The sequence below is a fragment of the Dipteris shenzhenensis genome, chromosome 33, assembly GCF_047967505.1.
Source record: "Dipteris shenzhenensis isolate YYH24624 ecotype China chromosome 33, Dip_SZ_1.0, whole genome shotgun sequence".
NCBI classification, from domain to species: Eukaryota; Viridiplantae; Streptophyta; class Polypodiopsida; order Gleicheniales; family Dipteridaceae; genus Dipteris; species Dipteris shenzhenensis.
Genome location: NC_141628.1, coordinates 21,586,202 through 21,599,409, shown reverse-complemented (window position 1 = coordinate 21,599,409; position 13,208 = coordinate 21,586,202). Strand labels below are relative to the sequence as shown.

Below are 13,208 nucleotides of genomic sequence, written 5' to 3'. Positions count from 1 at the left end.
ATATCTTTATGGTATTATAGGAAATTCTCCTGTAGCAAGATATGCATTTACTACTTTTCTTTTATTGAGATTGAAATTAACATTGATTATCTATGCCAAACTATAATTATCTTTGGATTACAAGAATGCCAAGATTTGATTGATGCTGAGCTAGATAGGGTGACATGGATAACAATTGTGTGCTACTATTGAAGCCTAGCTTCCACATCATGAATGAGATGTTCTAACTTTTATTGTGTTGTGATGGTGCTATGTGAGTTGGCATACCTCTCCATTGGTTTTGCATTGAAAAATCTACGTCATGAAGATACGGTGTTGGCTACTTTGACAAGTACTGTACAACAGATTATCTCTAACTATTGATAAATAGATGGGAGATTTTGTTGGAGACTAGGCATGAGTATTGTTGTACTTTTTCACAATTTATTGATATGAATGTATGTAGATTGACTCCCACTTTAACACTTTGTCAGAAGGGATGGTATGGTAATTGATTATTCTCACTTGTGTGGTGTTAAGGGAAATGGTATATGGTTGCATTTGTTTTACTTGTACATTGAAAATTGATTCAGTAGGCTAGTTGGAGTAGGATGGAGGATGGTGATGGCGATGGAGGTGACCGTGATGGAAAAGTATCCCATGAGGATGGTAATGAGCATAAGAGAAATATTGCCCTCATTTTCGCATCGAAATTCAGCTTTTGGTGAGGTATCCTCTCTTACTAAATGGACTCATTCTATTCTTTTCCTATGAGACCATAAGCTTGTTTCCCTTCAATGTAACTTTGGAATGGGGAGACCTTCCGTTTAAATATGATCCTAAACTCTTTTGCCTTAGAAGTGTTCAAAAAAGGATTACAAATATCTGGGAGGATTTCTTCACTGATCAAAAACTAGCTGAGGTCTCCTTGCTAGATGCAGTAAAAAGAACTCAGAAATTTCTAATGCAGGTGAGGCGAGACATGGCCAAAATCAGAGCACGTAGAATGGACAAAATTAGAGCGACCGTATTTGTCTTATTCATTCCCAATGATCTCCTATTTATTGCCGGTGTACCTTGAAAATCTCTATATTCGATGCACATCTATTCCTTTACTAAAAACTTTGGCTTCTAGAAAAGTTGCATACCTATAACCTACAGCCATATAGACATTGCATTACGAGTATGAAGTACCGTATTTGTCTTACGAGTATTGGGCACCTTATTTGTCTTACGACATTGCTTCATACTCGTAAGGTGCTTCACATCCGAAACGAGATTTTCTTACATATTGTTTCGGAAGCAAAAATTTATCTAAGATCCATAATTGAAATCCAAACATTAAAAAAGCTCTATCCAAGGTCACATGTTTGGACTACAAGATCAAAAGAGAAGGAGCAAACCGTAAGAAGTAGGGGTTAGAAATCTCATCAAATGGTTAAATTGATCAAAGAGAATCTGATGGTCCATATTCTCCAATGGTCATCACTATTATCTCTCATTGATAACAAGTATTTTCTTGCCTATTTTAAAATTACAACACATAAAGACGAGTCTAAAAACACATAAATGTATTTACTTCCCCTTTTGTGGGCTCTTTAAAATGCCCAACACACCAACAAAAGTCTTTAAAACATTTAAATGTGTTTGGGGGTAAATTTGGGTATTCCAAAAGGATGCCATAGAGCTTAGCACTTGTGATGATTCGAAGCAAGCCCCTCCCCCGAAAAATACAACATTCTTAGGGCTCGTTTACCAAGTATTCCAATTGGGGTTAGTGGCTTGTTAACAATTCGTACCCCTTTTTAAAAATGGCCCAAAAGGTCTAAGCTAACCATGTGGAGGGGGAAAGCCGAGACCACCCTGTCGTACCACATGATACCCATTATGTTACGCATAATATCTTAACTAGAAATTTTGGATCACTTTTTGCATAAAATGGTATATGTTGATGTGAGTTCTTTTATGGTACAATTATATGGCTTATTAGCTTCAAGGGCTTTAAATGAGTATCCATCTTGCATAGGTTCTACTTGGTCTAGACCTTCCAAAAATATGTAACAAATTTTTTAATGAAAGTAGCATTCCCTCTCCCCTTGAAGTTCAACCCTTATTTTCTATTTTCCAACCAAGGTCCTTAAAGTACTAATTTGGGGGGTTAAATTTCCAAGCACCTAATGGGATTCCTTTAAAATTCTTAACTAGTCTTATCGTAGGAACTGTCAAGTTTTTTGCTAATAAGAACAAGGCTCTTAAGTCTTTTAGGCAGTTTGCCGCCGCTCTTTCTAGCTGAAGCTTTCTTCGCCTACCCTTTTAGGGCAGCTGCAGTTTCTCTTTTGTTAGCACTGCCTTTAGGCAGCGCTCTAGGTACACTTTTCTTAAGAAAGTGTCCCACACACTTTGTTGCCACGTGGCCCCTTCTATTTTGGTTCTCTCTCTCTCCTCTCTCTCTCTCCTCTACTCCCCTCCCCTCCCCTCCCCTCCCCTCCCCTCTTTTCATACATTGGAAATTTCATTAAGGGCTGTTATTGTAGAATATCTTTATGGTATTATAGGAAATTCTCCTGTAGCAAGATATGCATTTACTACTTTTCTTTTATTGAGATTGAAATTAACATTGATTATCTATGCCAAACTATAATTATCTTTGGATTACAAGAATGCCAAGATTTGATTGATGCTGAGCTAGATAGGGTGACATGGATAACAATTGTGTGCTACTATTGAAGCCTAGCTTCCACATCATGAATGAGATGTTCTAACTTTTATTGTGTTGTGATGGTGCTATGTGAGTTGGCATACCTCTCCATTGGTTTTGCATTGAAAAATCTACGTCATGAAGATACGGTGTTGGCTACTTTGACAAGTACTGTACAACAGATTATCTCTAACTATTGATAAATAGATGGGAGATTTTGTTGGAGACTAGGCATGAGTATTGTTGTACTTTTTCACAATTTATTGATATGAATGTATGTAGATTGACTCCCACTTTAACACTTTGTCAGAAGGGATGGTATGGTAATTGATTATTCTCACTTGTGTGGTGTTAAGGGAAATGGTATATGGTTGCATTTGTTTTACTTGTACATTGAAAATTGATTCAGTAGGCTAGTTGGAGTAGGATGGAGGATGGTGATGGCGATGGAGGTGACCGTGATGGAAAAGTATCCCATGAGGATGGTAATGAGCATAAGAGAAATATTGCCCTCATTTTCGCATCGAAATTCAGCTTTTGGTGAGGTATCCTCTCTTACTAAATGGACTCATTCTATTCTTTTCCTATGAGACCATAAGCTTGTTTCCCTTCAATGTAACTTTGGAATGGGGAGACCTTCCGTTTAAATATGATCCTAAACTCTTTTGCCTTAGAAGTGTTCAAAAAAGGATTACAAATATCTGGGAGGATTTCTTCACTGATCAAAAACTAGCTGAGGTCTCCTTGCTAGATGCAGTAAAAAGAACTCAGAAATTTCTAATGCAGGTGAGGCGAGACATGGCCAAAATCAGAGCACGTAGAATGGACAAAGTTAGGAGACATAAGACCTCTTTGAAAATGAGTTTGTATAAAGTTGGTAAAATGATGATATTGTAGTGAAACAAGAACCATGAATTTTTTTCACAAGAGCTTCGAAAGCAACCAAAGTTTGAAAAACTATTTATTGAATGGGAATGTTGAGAACATTTTTACCTTAATTGGGCAGACGGATGTCATAAACATCCCCCCTTGTTATCAAGGTTTCAATACAAAATTAATAAAACCTTTATGCTTAAAGAAGATCAAGTAAAATTTAGTCAAAATGTGACGTGTATAAAATAAGAGAAAAATGAATTTGCAAAGTAGATTTTATATACATATTGATCCTTACAAAGTATAGATATTTTGCATAATAAACTTTTGCCAAAAGGAAATTGAATGAACACTAACTAATCGAGTGCACCTCTTAAACCTTAGCAAGGATGAGCCCCCCTTGCACTACCACGTCGAAGTAGCCACTATAACTTTTGGGTTTCTTCAACCCCTCTTTAATAGGTAAGCCTCACCATTAAGGTTTCTTCCAAACAATCCCTGCCAAAAATTGAAATGGGGAGGATTAAACTTGATGAAATATTCGACCCTATGAATTGCTAAAGTAAAAATACTATCATAAAACTAAAATGGGGAGGACAAAACTTGATGAAATATTCTACCTATGAACAGAAAACAAAAAACACTGTCATAGGAAATAATTGAACCACTGGAGCAGAAAATAGACATTAAAGAGAATTATACCCCCAGGAGACACCTTCTCAATACAAGCATCATTATGCTCAAAAGGCACAGTCGTCATCCACATTAGCAACAAAATCAGCACATTTGTTTGAGATGGATCCTTCCATTACATAGGCTTTCTTCTTTGATTGCTCATTTTTCTGACGTTTCCAACACTACTTTTCTAAGTGACTTGGTTACCCACAGTATTCACAAGCGTTCTTTTTCTTGGTATTATTCTTATCTTTGACACCATATGCCAACTCTTCGATTGGTTGGAGAGACTCTTCACTTTTTCTTCACTCAACAACAATGCCACACAATTTAGAAAATCAGCATCATCATCATCTAGCCGTAGTAGAATTTGAATCATGTCACTATACTAAGACTTCCAAGTCTTTGGTCTGTTTCATTTGTAAGCTGTGTAACTCTTACTTAAGAGTGACCTTTGAGTGCTTCATCCTGACCCTAAATAGAGCTTCCAGAATTCTCCAATTGTCAGAGGATGTCAGTAGCTAGCTTGTCACCTTGAGATGGTGGAAATAGCCCTCTCCAAGAGCATGACCTAGCATGCCAATAGCTCTTGTGTCCTTCTTGTCCCGTGGTAGCTTCCCTGCATCTCTAGTTGATGGTTTCTTCTCGTCTCTAGAGACCACGTTCCATAGACTCTTTTGCATGATCCATAACCTATGGCATCAAACTTGATTACAATAGCTTCAACCTTGTTTTTCTTCATGGAGTCTAGGGCTATAACTTTGACTTAATTGTCCGCCCAGATAAGAATTCGTAGATGCCCACATGCCTTTAGCTCAAAGATCTCAAATGACCACGAAGGACTTCAATAGGAACCCAATGGTAGGACCAAATATATGCTCTCACACCACTTGTTGGAAAAAGATTCTATGCAACACACTAAAATGAATCAAATGCTCTCACATGAATGACGCAATTGCATTATCATAACTCTAAGATACATCTCTCATGTAAACAGCTCACAATAGAAAGTGCAACACATGATATCAACAAAAATGATTCCTTTATTGACTTGATAGAGAATACGCTCACCACAATTGTGTTTGTTGCAGAGACTGATACAAAGGCCTCTATGGCATCTAAGTGCAACTGCTCATAACCCAACTCTATCAAAAGAACCTCTGAAAGTAAACTCTCATGATTTCTTCCATACAACGAGACCTAAAGGGGAAGAAGTATATTGACGCCCTTGCAAGTATACAGAAGCCGGGATCTCTATGTCTTGCTAGAAACATCTTCTACAAATTGCCAAGTGGACATCATTTGTAGGCCAACTACTCAAGCAACCAATCATCACAGATGTATTTGCATAGACCAATCCATTCGAACGACTAGCTGTAAGGCATGTTCACCAACCAATCAAGATACACCTTTTGAATCTTAGCAAGGATGAGCCCCTCTTGCAATGCATGTCGAAGCAGCCACTAGAACTTTTGGGTTTTGTCAACCCCCTCTTAACAAGATCAACCTCATCGTGGAGGTTTCTTCCTAACATCTTTCTTAGGATATCGGCCTTATTTTGTGGATTTGATAGACATATATTCTATATTTATAGTATTAGAGGGACAAAACACAATTGGTGTAGCCATTCCAAGTGCATTCTTTCATAGGGACATGCTCTAAAACAAAGGGGATAAAATACAATTACAATTTGGTTTTCTTATATGCTCTGTGCACTACCTTGAGCTTTGATTAGTGCACGAAACCCATAATATAAGCAAGGTACTTCTAGTGAACAGAATAAAGCAGTATTGTTTTCTTTAGTTCTACGTTGGCTACACCTACATCAAGCCATGCTTCCACCCCAAAACTTAACTATTAGAATGTAGGGTGGTATTGTAAAATGGCAAGTGTCACAAAGTGCATTGAAATTTGGATTTTTTCAATGCAAGGGTTTGAAACATAACCTATTGCATTTCAGTAATACATCATTGCAAATCCAAAATGTTGTTCCCATTGAAGTATGCCTTAGCCAAATTTGGTTAAAAGGGTTGCCACTTTAAACTTTGGGATAAAGTGTGAGATAAAAGTTTGGGTTTTGTGTCATGGATACTTATTGTAGCCATAACTTCTAGAAAAGACTTAAAGAGCATATCATTCATCTTGTCAATGGAGCACTAACTTTCATAGTGAGTATTATCTTGCACTGGTTCATACTTCGTACAAAAGGAAAAAATCGATTTCATTGAGCTTGAAAAGAAGGTACAATCTTCATGCATGGCATGGTTTTCAATGACAATACATGTGAGGCTTGGCACCAATTCCAAGGTAATGACCTACCAAGAATAGCACTTGAGGTTCATAAATAAGTAGCCACATCCCTTTGAACTCATTGCAATTTCAAGTATACTTTTGTAGGCACTAAATGCAATGACCCACCACACAAAGAAGCACATGGTGTCACTTGTATGTAGGAACACACACACACACACACAATGCTACCTATTAAAGCACCCATGCTTGCTTATTAAAATTCCTACAATTCCCATCATCTAGTTAAGTAACATTCTAATATCCTAGAGAATCTATATGATGTCTCTTTTCAAAGAGTTTTCAAAATTTTTTCTAGGTTATGCATAAAACAAAGTAGCTTTGATGATTATGCAAGCGTGATTCTTGTTATGATTATAACATTTATTATAATTTGTATTGACTATAACTGATTGTCTTATAGAAAAGCACCTTTTTCCATGCTAGGCTAGCAAGCATTGCTTATACAATTATTTGATGACTCATGACATGAGCTCATTCTAGAGGAAAACCACACACTGTTAGCGAATTTAATTTGAGGCATCAATCCACTAGATATGGACATAAAACGTGACAGCATTGAATGGTTTGCACAAAACAATTAAAATAGAAAATGCGAAGAGAGTGAGTGATGTATATCCATTTCAAGCACCCATTTCATCATAAACGAGACTCCTTTGTCTTATTAGCATCAATAGTTGAGGCATGTGCGTGCTTGTGTAATTGAAGTGTCATCATGAGGCTATTGTATTATGTGTGTGAGTTGAGAGAGAGAGAGAGAGGGAGAGAGAGAGAGGGAGAGGGAGAGAGAGAGGGAGAGAGGGGTAATAGAGCAATTCCTCGTCTAGAAGATGTGTGTAGGAATATTCATTGGACAGATATACATGGACAGATATACAATACATGTCATCTTACACTTCATGTAAATAATGAGAGATTAGAATACGTAAGCAATAATCGTGATACTTTGGAGAGGTTGTACTTGTGGTACTTTAAACCATGAGAACCTAAAAAAAGTGGCTAGCATGTGCATGCCCATGTGTGCATGCATGTGTACCAAACAATCTCTCTCTCTCTCTCTCTCTCTCACACACACACACACACACACACACACACACACACACACATGACTAAGTTTAATGTGTGTATATATATATCATTATGCAAATATCAATGTATTACTTCTAAATATAAATGTATGAGTGTTTGAGTTTCATGATATATCATTTTGCAAAATCAATGTGTAAATATAGATATATGTCAGTGTAAATATAAATGTATGTCTAATTGTGTGTGTGTGTACATTGAGAGAGAGAGAGAGAGAGAGAGAGAGAGAGAGAGAGAGAGAGAGGCCTGAGGCAAGCGAAGAGTTCAATAGGCTCCCCCAATATGTACAATGCACATAGATGGGAATCATCTTCTCAAAGAAGCTTTTGTGGTGCTCTTTTATTTGGTGCTCAAATAAGCTTTTCTAGTGCTCTTTGCTCTTTCATGTTAATGCATCTTTGATGATGCAAAAAACATATTAGCATTTCTATTTGGGCCTTATACAATAGTGCTCTTTTTGTGGGTCTACTTCTTCATTCCCTTCCTTGGTGCTACCTCTCCTTATAAACAAGCTTAGCATGGCTTAGTTGATTTTCGATAGAGAATAGATGGGAGGCTTTAATATGGGAAATTGACAACTTAGATGAGTACCCTTGATATAGAACGTTGTTATTCTTTTGAAAATGGCGAAGTTTGATTTAATGCTGGGTAGGGCGTTTTGTATAAAAATAATCCCTTGTTTTCAGACCTTGGGATCCCTGGATGTTGCAAGAAATGTAGTTATCCACCTTGAAACAAAAATGAGAAATTGTACTTACAATAGCATAAGGACCATTTGGAATGTAGGTGAATCACATGGCATAGTGAGGTTGGGTCAAGTTGGAAGCATGAAATATTCTGGTAAATTTAGCTATAGTGGTGCCCTTGTCCTAATTACGAATGGATGTGTGACATCGTTTGTTGTCATAGAGGGAGCCTGGAGGCCTTGCCACTAGAAGCACGTGGAGGGGTTTGATAGAGAGGTGTTTGACATTGATGCATGTGGTGGTGGGGAAGGAGGAGGATTGGAATGATGCAGGGACCCATAGCATTTATGGGGAGGAGTGGATTTAGATACTTAAGTAGGACCAAGAAAGGGGAGAGGGATGATTTGTGAGTAGAAGGGTTGAAGAAGATAAAGAAGATGATGGGAGAAAGGAAGAGGTGGGGATGATGACAAGTGTGTGTGTGAATGAGTGCATGATCAAGTGCACCCACTCATTCTCTCACACGTAGATAACCCACTCTAATGAGCAACCATCCATGATCCCACACGCACCATCTTGAGAGACACACTAGAGAGAGAGAGATAGAGAGAGAGAGAGAGACACACACACACACACACACTCACCACTCATTGCTCAGGTTCTCAGCATGCTTTGTGCAATTGTAAGTGCTTGGGTAGGCAGATTGCCTTACCACTTGAGGGAGCTCTGATGCCTCTCCCTAACTCGTGAGTGCCGTTTTTTTTCGTGTGGTGAAAATACACAATCTCTACACACACACACACAATGGCATTGGACTCTCTCTCTCTCTCTCTCTCTCTCTCTCTCTCTCTCTCTTACTCTACGATGCAGTCGTGCACATGTGCACGCATACACACACACACACATTGTGTTGTGTGCATACACATGCGTGTGATGGCAACACACATACATATAGAGAAACAACCCTTTTTTTGTAAAAACTCTCTCTCTTGAAAACACACACACACACACCCACACACACAAAAACGCTTGCTTATGCATGAACACGATGGCACTCGACACACACTTTCTCTTCTTCACACACACACATGTTCTCTCTCTCTCTCACACACACACACACACACACACATTGTATGTGAGTGCATGTGCGTGCATGCGCACACACAAAACTCTCTCCCTCACACACACACACTTGTTCTCTCTCTTTTCCTCACACAAACAGACACATGTTCATTCTCTCTCTCTCTCTCTCTCGCTCTCTCTCTCCCACACACACACACTTTTTTTATTGGTGAAATCCCCATATACCAATACACACAAGAACATGGACTGCTTCCCTTGTTGCTCCTCATCTTGTGTTGCCCTGCATCAGCTCGCTTGCCTCTTGCTGAGCGACCCATTCGACCATCTCCACCCTTTGTTTCTCCTTCAGCTGTAGGTTTCTGTGTCTCTGCGCGCGCGCGTTTTTGAGAAAGATTCGTGAACACTTGCCTTCTCTGAATGTCTGTCTCTTTCTGTAGATTTCTCCGCAGGCTCTAACTCTCCTTTCCACCCCCTTTGTAAGTTCTGAATGTGTCTGCAGATTTGCGTTAGCCTTTCTCTTGCCTTTAGTAGCTGCTGTGGCTTTCTTTTCCCCCCGCGCGCGGAGTTCTTTTTGGCAAGGCTAGCAAGCCCACGACTGTGCGTCATCTCCTTGTGTTCCAGTGATGTGCATTCTTCGTCCTTGACGCCTTCGAGCTTAGCTTTTCAGTCCATCGGTCCAGTGTTCAACCTTTTCTGTTCCGTTCTTACCTGACGCAGATAACGCTATCAATACTCGGTTTCACGATTCCGCGAAAATTCCGAAAAGAATTTCGAGTTTATAACAGGCTTTGCAATGCCTGAATTCGGCCATGCCAAGAAGAGAAAGAGTAGGGAGTCTTGGGACGAAAATGGGTCTGAGGGTAGCGACTGGGTATCGAGCTCCTCATCTGCTCCGAAGGCCAAGAAAAGGAGAGGACCAAAGATAATTGGCGTGGAGGTTGGTGACAGTAATCATATCCAGCTTCTTGGACGAGAAATCTTTGGACTCTCAACTAACAGCGCAATAGAGAAAGAAAAGCCCCAGGGCCTGTCTCCAGATGGAGAAAAGCTATGGGCTATTGAAAGCTCAAATGGAGATGAGAATTGTGTGAACGGTTTGGAATTAAACAGAAAAGCGAATGCATATTCCACCGCCAAAGATGAAGAGCTGGCAGGTATAGGATCTTCAAAGCCCACGCCCCTCTCTCTGAGCAACGTACGCACCTGCATGGAGACTTTGATAGGAGAGCTGAGGGAGGCGAGGACTCGTATGCTTCAATGGATGCGACAGGAAATGCACATGTTATATGAAGGTTCTGCTACTCCGTGTGTACGCACAAGCTCCACAGGGCAGGTAAGAGGTGATTTGGAGGAACAAGAGCTGCACACAAACGGCATGTCACCGGGCAAGGTAAGCGTTAGCCTCGTCGAAAGGCAGTTTCGGGAACAGAATGCCCATGGCTTGGCAGGACAGGATGCTGAGGGCGTTAGTAGAGCAGGGCTAGGGAGTTCTGAGAACAACCATGCTGCAGGGGGCTCAAGGTATGAGAACCAGACTTCCAGCAATGTTCAAGAGTGCATGAATATCAGTGAGCAAAATGGGCGCACCAACCAACGAATGGGGTTGGTTCGTGCAGGTCAGGAAAGCGCTAATGGAGATGCAAGCTTTGGTGCATGCAATGGAGGATTGGGTCACAGTGAACACGCTGGTTTTGCGTTCGTTAGTTGCAGGGGAGATGCTCTTGGTGGGTTTGAGAGGCAGGACGGAGGAGGAGGAAGAATTGATTCTTCCATCATCGTAACTAACAAGGGACAGCATGGCTTCCATGTTCAAAGTGATCTCTGTGGAGGGATAGGTTTTGGAGTAGATCCAGACACTGGTGGAGGTTTAGGCTATGGGGGTTCTAGTAATGGGTCCCTGATAAATTTTGGGGGTCACTGTAATGGAAGGGCAATCGAGGAATTCAGGGGCTCGTTGGGCCTAGGCAACACAAGCAGTCCAAATACTACTGGTATTGGAAATCATCAGGGGATATCTCTGGGAGTATCGAAAGAGGAGGAGACTCCTGACTTTATGGGCTTGCTGCAAAGTCAGGCTGATGCTGTAGAATTGCAAAATTCTGCGGCCTTGAATGTGGTTTGGAATATGATGCAGCAAGGTGAGAGAAACTTCAATCATGGGGGAGCTGATTCAGGATTACCACATTTTAATTATGATGCAAGCGTTAAGTTCAGGAGTGGAGAGGCTGCATCTGGAGCGTTGATTGGCAATGGCGTCAGATTTGACAATTCCAGTGGGATGATCAGGTCAGCAACTCTGCAAAACATGACTTGCGCTCTGGGTAGGCAACTGCCAGTCCCAATGCGAAGCGTTAATCATGCCCTGAATTCTGTTGGCATGCCAACTCTCGTTAGTCTGCAGAACCAGGTAGCCATGCAGAGCCCATCAACCTTGCAGAATTTCTTAGGCCTCAATGTTGGAGTAAACAGTGTGTTTCCTGGCATGTATTACCAGGAGAATGGACAAGAGAGTCTGTCTTCCAGCAAAGGAACTGGAGTGGCCATTTCTCCTAATGTGGGCTTGACTCATAAGAGAGGAAGTGGGCTGTTGAGTTTAGATATGTTGGAGCTAAACACCTAATTCTTTTGATATTTTCTATCGGAGAATGGCCATTTTGATTGTAGGTGAGCAGCACTTTTGTTTCTCTAAAAAATCTACTGTAGATTGAGGTTGCGTTTGGTGGAATAGCCCCCGTGTTGCCTCCAATATCGAACCGGAGTGAGTATATCCTCTGCAGTGGCCTAAGCGATTTGTGAAGGGTCAGGAGTTGATAGAGGATATTCACACTCCAGGAATTGTCAAAAGGTTTTGTATTGTAGATGTGGGATACATCTTCAGTGAGTTCATTCTGACCCATGTGCTCACTCCAGCTTTGTAAACTTTTTTGAAGAGCAGTGCGTTCTTGAACTTCGCGATCTGTTATCCTTGCAATGGAAGAACACCACAAGTACAAGAAAGAGGAGGCTCTTTCTAGTGTGTTATCTGTGATATAAGCTGGCTATTTTTTTTGAAATGCTTCATTCATAACATAAGACACGCTCTTACAATGGTGGTGTTGACCAAATTGCCAGCTCAACTTGCAAGACTGTTATGTATTTCAGGTCTCATAACCCTTCCCGGGTTCACAAATCCTCTCAGGTTAGTTTGGGTAACTTTATTTTGTTAAATGGTCTGGTATGTATAATATGAGGTTTGTCTATGAGCTGGTGGCAGCAGTTGAAGCCATTCACGGTCACATCTGGAAAAGCGGTCCAGTCTAAATAATACAAATTACACACTGTAATACCCTTATTTGTCTCGTATTTGCAATTGCTCTCTCTGGGCTTCGTTTTTTCTTTGTTAGAGATTTGCTTATTGGAGTTCGATAAATCTGTGTAAATCTCGCAACCATTTTGTCAAATGAAAGTTAGCAGATGATTTTCCCGGTGTCCTTTTAGGCATCAAGTAGTTTACATATAGCCAATGGAGCTTCATGGAAATACAACCATCTGTGAATGACACATTACAGAAGGTCTCCAAGCTACAACCTGATGTAAGTGTTTCTGCAGTTCTTTTTTATCTTTAGTGTGACTGCATGTGATTCCTCGGTGCTTGTAATCTTCATTGAAAAGGACGACTTATCTGTCCAGAGGTGATGCAGGGTAAGCTAGGGAGTTGAGTGTCCTTTTCAACCATGTCACGCACATTCCAGGGTTTAGCACAAGGGGTCCTTCCTTTAAGTCTGTTTTGAAGCACAAGGAAGAGCTGTCATCTTGGGATTGCATATTGCCCCATTCAA

The 13,208-nt window shown here is 40.4% G+C and overlaps 1 protein-coding gene across 1 annotated transcript; it reads left to right on the top strand.

The window, feature by feature from the left end:
- The first annotated feature begins 9,624 nt into the window (after nt 1-9,624).
- LOC147879824 (uncharacterized) lies at nt 9,625-12,364 on the top strand. Its single transcript, XM_087372159.1, has one exon. It carries the CDS (start codon nt 10,184-10,186, stop codon nt 12,008-12,010), a length of 1,827 nt encoding a protein of 608 aa, XP_087228285.1. The 5' UTR covers nt 9,625-10,183; the 3' UTR covers nt 12,011-12,364.
- The last annotated feature ends 844 nt before the right edge of the window (nt 12,365-13,208 follow it).